Genomic DNA, 15,433 nt, shown 5'->3' on the forward strand with positions numbered 1-15,433 from the left:
CACTGGAGCTCAGCCAGCCTGCCCTCTCTCTTGCCCTGAGATGGGATCACTGCACTTGTGTCATTCCTGATGGGTGTTTTGCTAACTTGTTCTTAAAAATTTCCATTGGTAAATTCAGTGACCACCTTAGGTGGCATGAGTTTCAGCTTTGGAGACATACAGACCCCAAAGCAGAACAGAGGAAGGCACAGACGCTCAGAAAAAAAACACAAAAAAGCATTTGTAAATGGGCATCCTGAGCTCCCCAAACCTCGACTTCTTCCGCAGTTGCCCAACTTGATGAAGGAAGGGCTCCTGCAGGAGGCTGAAATTTCAGCTGCTCCTAGTGACTGGCAGCAGCGTGTGCGTGGGAGGCAGGAAGGGCGAACCTTGCTTTCCCCCGCGTACTGCGTGCCCCGGCTTAGAGATACCTGCGTACCCATGAGATGGGTAGTGGTTCCCTGCTCAGCCCCAGCAGGGTTACGTGCTGCGGAGGGCCGGGACAGCCGGGGGCCGGGAGGTGCCCTCCGCGGGGGGCCGGGGCCGGGGCGGGTTTGGCTCGCCGCAGCCGCAGCTCACCTGACCCGCCACACGGGTGTGCTCCCTTCACACTTCATTAGGGAGCCCGCGGCGTGCGGGATCCCGGGAGCACCGCGCCGCGGAGCAGCCGCCGCTCCGGCACCGGCCCTGCGGCCGCGCCGGGCCGCACCGGGGCGCCGCGCTCCGCCGAGCCGAACCGAGCCGCGCCGCGCCGCGCCGCGCCGGGCCGGGGCGGGCTGAGCTGGCCAGGGTACTGACCCGGCCCGGCCCGGCCCGCCCGGGGAGCTGCGGGCCCGTCTCGCCGCCGCAGCCCTCCCGGTCCCTCTCGAGGCAGAGCTCGTGGTTTGCCGTCTTTGGAAACCATTTGGCGTCCTCTGGGGCTCCCACATCTGGAGTTCTTCTTTCGCACTTCTGGCAAGAGCTGTTTGGTTTCTTGTTTTGCTTGGTATTTTTCTTTTTTTTTTTTTAATTTTTTCTTTTTAATTGCTGCTCCACGTTCAGGAAGGCAGTGTCCTTCTCCTGGAGCTCCCGAGCAGGGGCTGCCCAGCCCAGCGCATTGTGCAGTGATTCTCCTCACTGCGCTCCTTGCTTCTTTCCCTTTTCACTCTTTACTTTTAGATTTGAGGCTTCCTGCTGGCTCTTTTCCCTGGGTTGTTCTTGCTGAGATTTCCCCTGACCCTCCACAGCAGCTATGCCCTGCCATCCTGTCTTCTTTCAGTGCTGCTGATTCAGAGAGTGATACAGAGGTGCCTTCAGCCTCCTCTCGTGCACTGAGTGCAGCCTTGGGCAGGGGGATGGATGATCAGGCATTGAATTCTTTGGGGAGCTGCATATCCCAGACATCTGCCCACTGTTTAAGCTGGAGCTATAATGAATGTGGGGTCCAGATCCCCTTTTTTTTGTCCTGGGCAAGTCTCTTAGGTCCTTTGTTGCTCTGGGAGGCCAGGACCACGGGTGTCTTGCCTCTGCCTCCTGAATGTCTGCAGTAGCAGATTTCTGGGAGGTTAAAGAGTGCTGTGGGAGTCCCATGAAGCTGACTGCAAGAAGAGTGTCCCTGTTTTCTGTGCCCTGCACACCTGCTCCCAGGCTTCAGTGTCTAAGAAAGGACTGGGGGTTTGTATGAATGTGGTCTGATTTCTTCATGCTACTCCCTGTTACAGTAACATCAGCCCCTAAGAGCAGCACTCCAGATACTGCTTCTGCCCCTCATTCCTGCGTCTGGTCCCCTGGGCCTGCCCTTTGTCTCCCAAACGTGGCTCCAGTGCACATAAGCCTGTGTTTGCTGTGGCTTGTGGACCCTGAAGATGGAGGTGGGGGGTGTTGCGCTGGCCCTGCTGCCGCGTCCCCTTGCACTCTCCAAGGTCCTGTCCTGGCACCTCCAGCCCAAGGGCCAGATCCGGCGTGCAGAGCTGCCCCGGCTAACCTGGCTAGATCTGACTCACCGAGAGACTTCTCAGGCTCCCCCTAGCTCTTTGGCCTTGGTATAAGGCCAAAACTTGTCCTAGGGACCCTTCTCTGTCCCAGAGACAGGGAGCCTGCAGGTCCCATGGCTTATCTCAGACCTTCCAGCCTCTGTGGAGAAGGATCACGCTTCTCTCACAAATCATGCAGCAAGAGGAGATTGCTTCAGTGGGAAGGGGAGACCTGGAGGAGCGGGGCCAGTGGTCCTAGGCCAGCAGTTCCTCCTTTATGGGACCATGCTGGCACTGGTTTTGATTTTAGGAGCCATCAGTGAAAGCCAGTCCAAGCAGGAGGGCTGTGCTCTTTGAATGTGGCTATACCACTGCTGTGGGACTGAGAGCTCACCTCAGCGCCTTGCAGATCTCTACTTCTTCACAATGGGGCTAGGAACCAGAAAGCCTTTTGTTCTTCTGGAGTGGAGTCCATTCTGCCTTTCCTCAAACCCATCAAGATTACTTTGGGGTTTTTCAGACCTCACAGAAATAGCTTGTTCACTCCAAATCTCCCTACAGGACCTGCGAGCACCTCTCACCCCTTCAGTTCCTTGCCACCCAACAGCAAACAAATTAACAAGTTAGCCAGGCTCTTACAGACCATGAGCGATCTCTGTGGCAGAGCCAGAGACCTAGACCTGTTTGGCATGAAGAGCAAATTAACAGAATCAGATGGTTCTGAGTGCCTGTCCTAGGTCATGAGGCACTGTGTTATGGTGCCTGAAGAACTTCTCTCCCTCCCTTTTAGGGACTAACTTTTGTTTTGGCCCAGCCTGAACTCCCTCATAGCAGTTTGAAGAGAATTGGAGACACTGTATTGACCATCCAGTTTTGTACCTTTCTTCCTCTCAGTCTCCTCCTCCTTCAGGGTCTCCTTGAAGTGTTTTGCTCCCTTTTGCACTGGAAGGAATGTGGAACTGTTCCCATTCACTTCTGTAGAGGAAAGAAAATCTGCCACCAACCCTGGCTGAAAGAAAGGTGAATGACTTCATTCAGAAGCCCCAGGTGACACCAGTAGCTGTAGTAATACCATCTCTGGCTAAGAGATTGTTCACTAGAAGTGTAAGATGCCCTTCTGACCATGATAACCACTGGACTTTCTGGATCTCTGTAGCTGAGAAGGTCTAGTCAAGCTCCTGTACAGTTTCTGCAGAGGAATGCTCTTCCTTCCTCTTGCTCCATCTCATCCTTATGCATTGAAGCCCCTGTGCTGGATGTGAGAATACTGAGCCATATTTTCATTCCAGCTGGATGTTGCCATATTTCAACTCCTGAGCACACTGGCTGCGGGTGGAGGAGAGGTTATGTTAAACTCAAGGTGGTTCCCTGCCAGCCCAAGACATAGCAGAGCTTTGAACCTAGGTTTGCCGAGCTTAAGATTTGACACCTTGAAAGACAGGAGCATGACTACAGGAAACAATTTTGGTGTTCCCTGATATGCATAACTGTAATGGAGCTGGAGAATGTGTGTGGAGCTAGATGAGACTCTCTTCTGAAAATAAGCTCTTTCAGAAGCTTTTAGCTAGATGAGAATCAGACCAAGCAAAGGGTGACCTCGTGATGCAAAGGGTGCCCTCATACAGTGCAGTCAAAGAACTCCAGCTTTCATCATTTATTTTCACTGCTGGGCACCTAAAGTTTTGTAAGAATTAAGCACTGCATATGGTACCTGCGGCATCTGAGCAGGTTAGAGAGTATTACATCCAGAAAGTGGCCTCTCAGAGACTGGTTTGCACCACTCTTCCACTGTTTAGAGATTGGCCACATCTAACTTGACTCTTGTTCTCCCCTGCTACCTCCGTCTTTGTGTTTCCCCAGCAGGTGAGTAGTTCTAGGAGAGGGAATATCATACTCATGTTCCACGATGTGACTTATAAAATGTTCATATGAAGTGAATCTAATTGTTAATTAAGCTTCATGCCTCTTGAATTGATTGTCTGGGATTAAAGGTGTACAGAGAGCATTTCAAAGAGTCATAAGCCATGCTGACCTAACTCTAGTCGTGAAAGCTGCAGTGAGGATAAACAGTGCATGAAAAAGACTTCTTCACCATGCTTTGGAACAGCAAGGGTAAACGGTGAACAGTGGGCCACCAGAAAGGGATTTATTTTTTCTTGTTATTTATTGTCAAAGGCATCAGTAACAGGGAGGTAATATAAATGTTGGGTGACTTAAGCACTTTCCAGCAAGAGAGAGCTCTTAATGTAATAGATCGACTTCTAGGGAGGTAAAGGATGGAAAGGGGGATAGGTTGTATTAGCATATTAAATTCAATGACTTGAGATTTCTGTGTGAGAAAAGGAGACCTGATCAGAGGAGGTTCATTGGATAGGTGGACCCAAGGGGTTTGGACCCTTTTGGGGGGTTGCTCATGCTGAGTGATGGTTGTGTGGCTGTCGTGTTGGCTGGTTCTGATCCAAGCACCTGGTAAAAATGAAAGCTGAGGTTTGGCCATCTCCCTTTTTTCTTTCCCTTTTGCTGTAGACATTGTTCGCAGTGACATTGCCCTGGATAAGCAGAAAGGCTGTAAGATCGCCCAGCATCCTGACATTATGTTGGAGCTACAGAGGGAAAAGGCAGCTCAGATGCACTTGGTTTTGTTAAAGGAGCAGTTTTCAAACACATACAGCAACCTCACATTAACAGGTAAGGCTGCAAGACCAGCTCTGGAGCCAGGAGTTGGGACTAGTTCTTGCTAACTCACAGGTGTGTTAAAACCCTCAGGTGCTTCACCTTTGTATGAATCAACATCTCTCTGGCTGCCTTTGTTTTCTACCAAGATTACTGGGTGCTGGGAGGGAAGAGATTGACAGGAAATTACTGTGGACTCATAAGGCCTTTGCAGCCGGCACCTACACAGACACTCCAGATTTGGTGCCCAGGGACAGCACGTTTTCCAAAGTCTGATCTAAGCAGAATACCACAGTACGTGAAGTACTGTAGAAATCTCCCTGCTAAATATTCACGTTGATGGGGCTGCAGCAATTACTAAATTTGGAGTCCTTTAAGCTGCAGCTGATTTTTTTTTTTTCAGAGCATGCACTTTGTGTGAACCCAGTAAATATTAAAGAGCAAATATAAAGGGATAATGGCCCAGACAGAGCTGAGATGATACTCTTTTTCTGGCAACTGTTTGTATTATCCATGGAACAGAATCTCAAAGGATGGAAGAGACTGCCACATTTTGGATACACATTTAATGGTGCTTGTAAAGGACTGATGTCTTCAGGCAGTGAGTGGGCAGAAGTATGGGATCCCAGCAGCCAGCAGTGTCCTTTCATAGCTGTTCTCTTTATCACTACAGCTGGATGAGCAACAGACAAGGAGGAGGAAGAGACTAATAAATCAAACAAGATCCTCTTCCCCTCTTGCCTGGTGCCTTTCCTCTGGAAGGCAGGGAAACATCCCACTCTTTTGGGAGGGAGGGTCCCCACACTCTGGCTGGGGAGGAGAGGGCAGACCCCATGGTGGCAGACCACCCCTGAAGGCGGGGAGAAGAGAGCTGCAAGCAGCTCTGCAGACCCCGCACCGGCCCTCCCCTGCAGCTGGGCTCGGAGAGGGAAACGGGTCCTGCATAGCCTCACCATCCTCTGCTGCGTCCCTCCTTCAGCGCCCAGCCCTTGCCTCTGAGCCAGCGTGGGTCGGCGTCCTCGGCAGGGACAGCCACGCGGCGGCAAGCCCCGGGTTCCCTGGAGACGCTGGTATAGCCAGACCTCTCGATGGACCCCACCGAGGTGGGCTGGTGACACCGGGGCTGGCAGGGGGCTCGGCCCCCAGGGCCCGTGGGCGAGCGTGGCTGAGTCACACCATTCCCGAAAGCCCAACATTTAAATGGGATCCTCAGAGCCGTTTCTCATTCTCTGTAACATAATCCACTTGGCTGTTTATTCCCAGTACAACTGCTGGAATCAACATTGTCAGCTTTTCCCCTGACATCTTGCTTACTTTCCACTAAACAAACTTCCCTCGAGAAGAGAAGCTGCTCTCCCCTATCCTCCTTCCCTCACTGCTTCAAAAGCTCTCAGGCATTGCTAACATTTTTTACAGAACCTGCAGAGCAGAGGTGCTACCTGGTTATCAGCTCAGCTCTTAGCCTCTCCAAGTGTGTTTACAGGATAGTTCAGAAGGTTTTAGCTCTAACTCTCCTGGAGGGAGAGAGCAATTTCACTGTAATATTACCCAAAGAACTATTTTAATGTCCTTTAAATCCCTCTGAATGTGGGCAGAGCAACTTCATAATTGTTATGAAGTTTAATCTTTTATTTCATAGACATAGTCTGAGAACATGGACTCTAGACAGCTAAGCATAATATTTAACTGGAACTCTACTAACTTGTGTAAATATTTCCCTTCTCTGTGATGGATCTGGTGTTTGGGGTGGGCAGAGGGGGTTGTACATCTGTTGTAGAAGGGCATTCCTTACCTTCAAAATTCAATCAGCCAGAGTTTGCTTGAGGACTTCTTTTTGTTCTGCACAGTGTTTTTGTATGGTGCTTTAAGGAGTCCCCAGGTCAGCAGCCAGGTCCAGGAGGTGAGGTTCAGGAGCAAGGATCCAGACCTGGCTTGGGGAGGGGTACTGAAGGGTATCCCTGAGTTTGCAGGGCTGGAATATCAGGGACCCCTACAAACAAGGATTCTTCCCTGGAGGTTTGTATCCAGGAGTCACTTGGTCCCATGCAGTGTATGTACTCTGGATGAACCTCAAAACTCAGTGTCCAACCCAGACGGAAAGAATATTCAACCCCAAGCCTCTGCATAAGAGGCATTCCTGCTATTGCTAGTTTCTGTAGCACTTTATACCAAACAACTGTAAATGGAATATCTTGCCCAAAGCTGTGTGAGAACAAAGGTGCTTTATAATGGCATAGCTACTCTACCATAGGCTGGGAGTAAGAATAGCACCATGAGGCATCTTTATTCCAGTGCTACTACCTCTACTGCTGTAGTGATTTGGGTAAAAAGTCACCTTCTCTTCCTCCTCCTCCCAGATGATTTAGTTATATGAGCAACTTGAAACACTGCAGACCAGACCTCTGAGGCTCTCTGCCAGTGCGGGCCTGTGATATTGGCCTCGGACTTCCATACCGTATCCTCACATCTTTAAGAATGAAAGGTCTCAGAGTGCGACTCTGCAGTCTCTGAGGCATCATGACAATCATAGGTTCCTGGCTATGTCCCTGTGTAAATCAGGGACTTTCTCAAATATATTCACTAGTTGCATGTATTTCAAAGCATGCTCCTTATCTCAGCGATCAGGCAGGGCTGTGTTTTTGCACTGGGATTTGAGCTACTCCCAGCAGCAGGTACCTCCAAGGTAAGAGGGTGTCTTAAAATGAAATGTGTTTTTTGCGCTAAGACACAACTGAGACTGAGTGAAACCAGGCAGTCTTTCTGGCTCTTGTTCCTCCAGGAACATGTGTTAGACTCTGGCTTAGGCCACTTCAATTTCTTTAGACAAGTATGAGCTTTCCTCTGCTCCTGTCTGCAGGCTTTCTCTTGCATCTTGCATTTGTTTTCTGTACGTGATCTTTCCAGACTTACTGAGTCTGCCTCACTCAGATGAGTGATAATCTTTGATCTGTGGCAGTATTATTTAAATGCTGTAAAACATTTTGGGGCTTATTAATCTTTGCTGCTTCCCCTTGCTGCTCAGAGATGGGTGTCTTGTTTCACAGATCAGCATCTCCTGTGCTCTTGGGGGAGGCAGTGGTAGAGCAGGGGAGTGCCCAGACTTTTCTGCTCTCCTCTGTGACCTGGCTGTCTGAGCCCAGCCTGTTGAGGCGATATGTGAGGAGGATGAGTCTTTCTGTAGAAACAGTTCTCTGCTCCTTTCTAGTCAAACACGTGGAGCAAGTTGTGATCCTTTTACAGTCTGTATCTGCAGGAATAAAAGTTGCAATAGCCGCAGTAGGCTCCCTTCCTTTGCAGCCCTCAGGAGAAATGACCTGGTCACAGTAAGATGATTTTGGAGCCCCAGAGCTGTGGGGTGTCGGTGTGTGTGACATGAGGAACTGCCCTGGGACAGGGGAGATGTGATGTGCGTGCAGGTATTAGTGAGTGAGCTTGTGGGGAGCAGGGCAGTAGCAGGCAGAACTTTGACAGATTAAGTCTGAAACCTTCCATCTGTAGTGCCAGTTTGTGCTGGGTTTACGTATTGTGTTTGTGCTTTGAAAGATTGGATATATGCTGATTTCTGCACTGTTATTAAGTAAAGCCAGTTAAGCCTAATGGAAGAGGGAATTGCTCAGAAGGTCAATAGACATGTGTGAGAAACAGTCCCCTTCTGCATTTGTGTGAAGTGTTAAGTGTAACTGAGCTTCCCAAGATACAATGATGAACCATAAATAGTGCATTTGCATTTAGAAGTTCCCATCCTGAGGAAGCCAAATACTGCCGCACTTTTCATTCTCACTGGACTGAACAGAGGAAAAACATCTCCTCTTTCTGCTCTACCTTCTGCTTGAAGCTGCAATGCAGATTACTTCATTGGATCAAAAGCCTGTCCTACAATATCACATTTGCATTGAAAAGACAGTGAGGCAATGCAGTGTATGTGGTGAGAGCACCCCCAGCCTGTCATGTTGTGTGACACAGCCTCTAAGCTCAGGAAGCAAGGAATGAAACTCTCCCCATGGGATAAATAGGGCTTCCCTGATGGACACCACAAGGTCCCACACTGCTCAGGGTCTTCACAGAGAGCTGCAACCTCTTCCCAACTCCACCAAGAGACAGCTGGTGGAGTAAAAACAGGTGGGCGCCGATAGGAACAGAGATCTAAGTGGCAGGAGAAGAGCGAATTTCATTGCTTGTGTCTGAATTTGCAATCAGGTGTTTTACATTGGCATCTCATTAGACCTATTGAAGTTATTATCTAACTTTGAGGCTGCTATTAACAGTGGCTGTGAGCCCTGTGTGAGGCTTTCCTTGGAAAAGGCTGCTTCTGGAGATGTTAGCAGCCAGACAGAAATCCTCTTTGGCTGGGGTGAGCAATAAGAGTGCGTGGGATGGTTGTGATGGAGGGAATATACCTGCTTGTCTCCAGTGGTGATGCAAATGAGGCCTGGCCTGTGTGGGGGTGGTGTGTGCAGGAGGATACAGCGGTGAGTAGGGCTGAGGGCTTGTGAGCAGTAGCACGTGTGGGGCCGCTGTGTGGGAAATGTGCGCAGGGCGGCCTGGAGTGGGGACAAGGGTAGTGCATATGCGTAAAGACTTCTGCAAGTGACAAGCTGCCTTGCAAAAACATGTTTTTCTCCTCTCCCCTAAAGGCAGTGAGAGCCACAGTTGCTCTCGCTCCTTGGCAGGGAATCACATGGCTCAGGTCGAGCACCTGTGACATTTGTGTTTCCTGCACTTGTGAACCTCCCCCAGTGACCAGCAGTTTTGTGATTCCTGTTGAATGCAGTTGTTTTGGGAGATGGTGGTCCTGGAGCAGGATGTGTCCGCAGGACCCATCCTGCAGAGGCCAGGAGGGAGACCTTGATTTGGATGCTGCCTGTGCTGGGGTCCATCCAGAGAGCTGGGTGCAGGGCTGGGGGTGCTTTTGGTGCCTGTGTTGCTCACAGAAAGGTTACTCTGCTCTTTTTTGCTGGAGTTTTCCCCAGATGCATGGTTTTATCTACAGTTATAAGTAACCTCCATGGAGGCTATTTGGAGGGGGGGGGTGGTCACTGGCTTGTGATGCTGAACAGGGTTTGAGACAGGACCTGGAAGGTCTCTGGCCTAGTTGCAGAGGTAAGTGCTGCTCTCCTGCCCTTTTGGTATCTTATTAGGGATCAACAGCCTAAACCTAACGTGGTAGCTGTTTTACTGGGTGCTGCAGGAAGGTGGTCTGCACAGTGCTTGCTTGTCCTTTACGGAGAGTATTTTTTGATGTTTTTGCAGCAAGTCCATTAGAGACTTTTGGATCATGATGTTTCCTTTTCTTTCTATTGCAGACCATTTCCTTATACATATTATTCACAGCATTGTACAAAATAGATCTGAAAAGGACCTCAAGAGGGCATCTTCTAGCCTTTTGCATGACAAATCAGCTATACCTGTCCTCTTGGAGAAAGGTATATAAGGAGAGGTAGTATCTTTTATTTGATCAGCTGATACAGCTGGAAAAAAACAGACCAACTTCAGGGGGCAAAAGCTCCTCTTCAGGTTTGAAATGGGAAAAGCAGCATTCAAAGCTAAATACATATGGCAAATGCTTTCCCTGAGTATCTCATCGATTAGCACAATTGAGCTACTGGTGGAGAAGCAGGCAAATCTTAGCAAGAGGAAGACAATAATGTCATTAGTTCCTATGGGGAAGAGGTAATTGCCATGAAACACCATGGGGTTTTCTGGGAGCAAGGGACAGGAAAAATTATATGTCCTAGAAGCAGTATCTGTATTGACCCCACAGTTTTTGATGTTCAGCAGAGTTAGAGTCCCACTTCCTCTTGAAGATGGTTTATGGGTCCCTCTTGAGACACTAGGCTTGGAACTGAGGGGCTGGTGCATGAATACACCACAGAAATCTTTCTCCTGTAACCGAGTTTTGTTTGTTTGTTTTGATTTTTTTTTTTTGGTCCCTTTATCAGTTGTTTATATGAGCTCATTCTGAAGCAAACTGGCTCTTTTTGCCATGTAGCTTTCTGAGGATGTCTGGTGTGTTGCTGAAATACATGGACACGCATGTGTAAAACCACCAGGTTGTCAGGACTTGGTGGTGGGGCACCAGCATTGTGCAGGTTGTAGGGCCACCACCATTAATTAACTCCCAAAAGATGCAACTTTATCCTTGTTCTTAAAACCTCTGGTGACAGAGCCAATATCCTCCCTTGGCCATCAAGTCTAGGATGCAACTAACTATATGGAGTTAAATTGAAGCACGAGATTTTTAAAAATCTAAGCCTGTTACGGCATGTCCTATCCCTGTAGACATGAAAAGCAGTTTACAGTACTCCTTTCCTCTGTGCAGAAATCTTTTACATATTTGAGGCCTGTTATCATGTTTCCCCTAAGACTTTTGTTCTCTGTGCTGAACAACTGCATTTCTTTTGCTCTTTCCTCATGGCCATGTTATTGTCAAGTTGAATGACACATGCATGGTTGATTCTGCCTCTTGAGGTCCCTTTCAGCCCTTTTAAAATTTTCTTGTGGTTCTGTGTTTTGGTGATGTCCCCTGGGCTCTTTCCACTTGGTCTGTGCTGCTTTTTAAGTTCATTGCCTTGAAACAAGCCCAGTACTCTAGCTGAGGCCTTTCTTTACTGAGCAGAGCAGCAGGACTATTGCATGTATCTTGTGCGTGACACTCTGATCTATATGCCCCCAGTATAATCATGGACTTTATTGGTACAACATTGCTTGTTCATGTCTGCCTCTTTGTGTACGGTTTTCCAACCAGCTGTGCATTCACTGTATGGAATTTCATTTAGACTCTATTTTCCTAATTTGCTAATTAAAATGTTATATGAAACTAAATTTAAAGCCTTGCTAAAATAAAGGTATACAACATCTGTTGTCTCTATCTCACAAATAAGACCCTCTTGCTATGTCAAAGAGAAAGCAGGTTGGCTTCATGTGGCATGACTATTATTTCCAGCCCTTGCTTACAGATGGACTGATTGATTTTTTGTTTCAGAATTTTTCCAGGAACTGTGGCTGTGAGGATTGGCCTGCAATTTCCTTTTTCTTTTTTTCTTTTTTTAAACTTGTTGAAGATAGTGCCCTTTTCCAGTCTCCTGAAACCTCATTTGTCTCCTACAAATTCTCAGAGCTGCTGAGGGACCTCAGGCGCCATTTGAAAACATCAAAATCGTTTAAGTAATCTTCGTGCTGCTCATACACTATTACAGCTTACAATTTTACCCTGCTGCTTTTAATTGCATTAACTTCGTGGTCATAGTTAACCTTTTTTGAGAAGACTGAACCAACAAAAGCATTCAACATTTCAGCTCTGTCTCTGCGTGCAATTCTGCAAGTTGCTGGTTATTGTGAAATATCTTTCTTGTGTCCCAATTTATACCTCTTTGCTTCTTGAGACAGCTGCAAGCCAACCCCCTGGGATCATCCGCCTTCTCTTACCCTAATTAGTAGTTTTACAACTCATTGTGTGCTGACGGCATATGTGAGTGTGAGAGAGGTCATGAAGGTGAATCTCTTTTTCAGGTGACACTCTTTAGTCTGTTAAGCAACACTTTGGCTTTCTCATTATCTGATTTGGCTATTTTTTTTGTAACTGTGGGGAACATGGCTTCTTTTGTGTATTTGGTGTTTATTAAATTTAACTAGCTTCATAAGAGAAAAATCTTATAAATTGTGTATCTTAAAATTACCAATTATACATACATTATAACATGTAATGTCATTACCAGAACCAGCTAGTTCTGGGTGCTGTGTAGAGAATAAAGAAAACACATAAACCTAACAGAAAACAGATTTCGGTGTGAGGGGGGAGGGCTGACATGCACTAACAGCTTTGGAAGGGCTTGTGGTGCGTTCAGTGGCATACAGCAATCTATTAACCTTTTCTCCCTGCTCAAGAGGTGATGAACTCTTTGGTCTGTCTCTCCCCACTAATGTAGTTATCAAATGTCTCCTCGTGACTGCTTGCAGTCCTTGCTGCAAGCAGCTCCTTTTGAACGCTTGGCGCTCCTGCTTTGCCCCCTGTGCTGTTCCTTTGTGCTCATCCATGAGCAGCTTGATGTAGTTTCCACTTTTCTTTCTTGTGTTGCAAGTCATTGCAGAGTTGGCAGTTTAGCTGCACGAGTTCCTTATCGCCCCTCTACACTGGGATAACTTGTGTTTGTTCCCTTGTCACTGTGTCTTTACAAAATGCCATCTTTCCTGAACTCTCCTTTAATTTTTCATGAAACCTTACTTGCCAATCCTCCGAATTTACTGTAGTTTGTCCTTAAAATGTACAACTTTTATTCTACTGGAAAAAATCTTTTTTTAATGAATAAAATTTATTCTGCTGACTGCGAATGCTCTAGTTTCAGACTCTTTCTTGCCCACATTGCTTTCTGCGATCATATTTTTTGCCATTTTTTCCTGTTGATCAGAATCAAAGCTGGAGGAGCCTCCTCTCCACTTCTGTTCCTGTCTCTTCTTTCACAATTATTTCTCAGCGCATTCCACGAACTTGATGCAAGACTGTCTGATGTCTTCCTTTCCCAGCAAATGTGTGGGCAGTTAAAGGTCCCTAATTACCAGCAAGTTCTGTATTTCAGATGCTCCCAATAAGCCTTGTGCTTCTGATCTCCCTGAATTTGTAGCCTAGAGCAGACCCCTGGCGTGACGACATCTGTGTTCCTTCCACCCTTGTGTTACACAGAGGTTTGCATACCTGCCCTTTGTACTACTGGATTTCGCCCCCGGTGTTTTACACCGGGCCCCAGGATCACCCAGATCTTCTCGTGGGACATTCTCATCCTCTGCTGTGTTGATGATACTTTCCCTTTTATTATCAGTGTTGTGCGCTGCTTTAACTTTCAACAATTACAGCTTGTTTTGCCTTTCTCTGCCAGATTAGAAAGCCCCTCTCCGCCTGTGCTAGATTAATGCCCTTGTGCAGCAACTGAGTCACTTGTCCATGTATATAACCACTTTTCCCCTCTCCTTCATCAGCTGAACAGATTTGGCTCCTTCAACTTGAGCTTCGCTCTGTAAAACTCTCTCTGTAGCTCCTGCTTTGTTTTGTGCCCTTGCAAGGTAGACTTTTCCATCCTGCAGATATGAACTATATTGCTTTCCCATACGGGTATTATTTTGCATTTGGCTGAATTAGAGTGTGCTTTGTTGGATTGCGGCCATTTAGCCGTACAAATCGGATCACAAGGTAAATGTAGTCTGCTTTGTTCGTTATTTACTAAGCTGCGTTTGTGCCATCTGCCTCTAAAGATTTTATATCGTTACCTAAATGACTGATAAAAATACCGAATAGTGCTGGATCAAAGACAACTATGAATGCATTTTGTTATGTCACCTGCTTTTATCCATCTAGTTATGTCAAATCATTTCCATCAATACAAGTTCTTAAATCAAGCTGCAACATCAGTTAGACAGCACTTGTTTCTGTACAACATATGTTGACTGGTAATTAGTTAAACAACATGAATATAATTAATTATCAGCTGCTTCTCATATTAGCTTTTAATTATTTTGTCTAGGTCTGCTGTCAGGCTGGCTGGCTGCAGTTTCCAAGGTCAGCTGGTCCTGTCTAAATGCCAGCACAGGTTAGCACTCTCCTACCCTTCTAGGATTTCTCGGCATTCCAAGATTTATTAAAAATTAGCATCAGCAGGTCAGAGATCTCCTTAGCGCACTCCTAGGTGCAAATTATCCAGGCTGGGTGATTTAACAGTGCTTATCTAAAGCAGATGTTATCTAACATCTCCCTCCGTTTTTAATAAACTGTGAAATACATCATCATCTTATGATAAGAGTTCATTGTCATGCCTTTTTCCTAAATACAGAGCACATATACTTATATTTTTGTAATTACATTCATGATTTTTACCATGACCACATAATAATGGACCTATAACTGTTCATAGTTCCTTTCTTTCCTCTGTATTTAAATTCCCACTATTATTTTAACTTTGCAAGGTGTGAATTTTTCCCTCATGTCTTTAAATACTTTATCAATTTTCTATACTTTGTAATTTCCAGTTGGTTGCTATTTCTCTAGCTTTACAATTGTGATTTATATTGTTTTGTTATTGCTGCCTATGCCACTGAATTAGGATGGGTTTCCAGCCAAAATTCCCTTAATTCATAGTGGTTGAATAGGCTGATTTTTGCCATCTAAAACACTTCTCTCAAGAAACTTCAAATGTTCTTTTCGGATTCTTTTGTCTAATATTTTTGTCTCCATCAATTGCTTATATAATTTTTCTCAGCCTGGGGAAATTGAAGCACCATGTGTATGTATTTTTGACTGGGATTATGTTCTGTTTGCCCAGCTTCACAAGCTTTTCTCAAATGCACGTTTTGGAGAAGAGGAGTGCCTGTGTGGACAGGACAGGGAACTCTGTGTGTGGTGAGGGTTTGCTGCATTAAAAAAAAAATTCCAACCAAATAGTGACATAGCAACAGATTGCACTGCAGTCAGGGGAGTATCTCCAAATTCAGCTCTCTGACCACCATCCCTATGCATTTTCTCCCTGCAAAAAATAACAGGAATGGCATTTACGTGCTGCTTGAAAGCTTGCAGTCGGGAGTTGGGGATGTGTTGCCTCCTCTGCGGCATGCAGGATGCATCTCTGGTGACAGACCCATGCTTTGCGGCTGGGCTAATTCATGGATAAAACAGAAGAGAAGGGAGAGCCGCAGTTGGTGAGTCTGGCTTGGCGGGGAGCAATGAGGATAATCTCTGCGGCTGGACCCAGTTCCTGCCGGCACCGCGCTGCTCGGTGGGGGCACTGCCTGCTGGTGGGAACGCGGCTTGGTTCCCAAGATCGGTTCTCCTGTTGCTCTCTCTCTAA

The 15,433-nt window shown here is 46.8% G+C and overlaps 1 protein-coding gene across 1 annotated transcript in view; it reads left to right on the top strand.

The window, feature by feature from the left end:
* Window positions 1-15,433, top strand: part of HPSE2 (heparanase 2 (inactive)) — a 129,633-nt gene that overhangs the window by 10,472 nt on the left and 103,728 nt on the right. Inside the window, exon 3 of the mRNA XM_067300111.1 lies at window positions 4,458-4,619. Within this exon, the coding sequence (XP_067156212.1) occupies window positions 4,458-4,619 (162 nt within the window). The remainder of the gene's footprint in view (window positions 1-4,457; window positions 4,620-15,433) is intronic.

The sequence above is a fragment of the Apteryx mantelli genome, chromosome 7 (genome assembly GCF_036417845.1).
Source record: "Apteryx mantelli isolate bAptMan1 chromosome 7, bAptMan1.hap1, whole genome shotgun sequence".
Taxonomy (NCBI): domain Eukaryota; kingdom Metazoa; phylum Chordata; class Aves; order Apterygiformes; family Apterygidae; genus Apteryx; species Apteryx mantelli.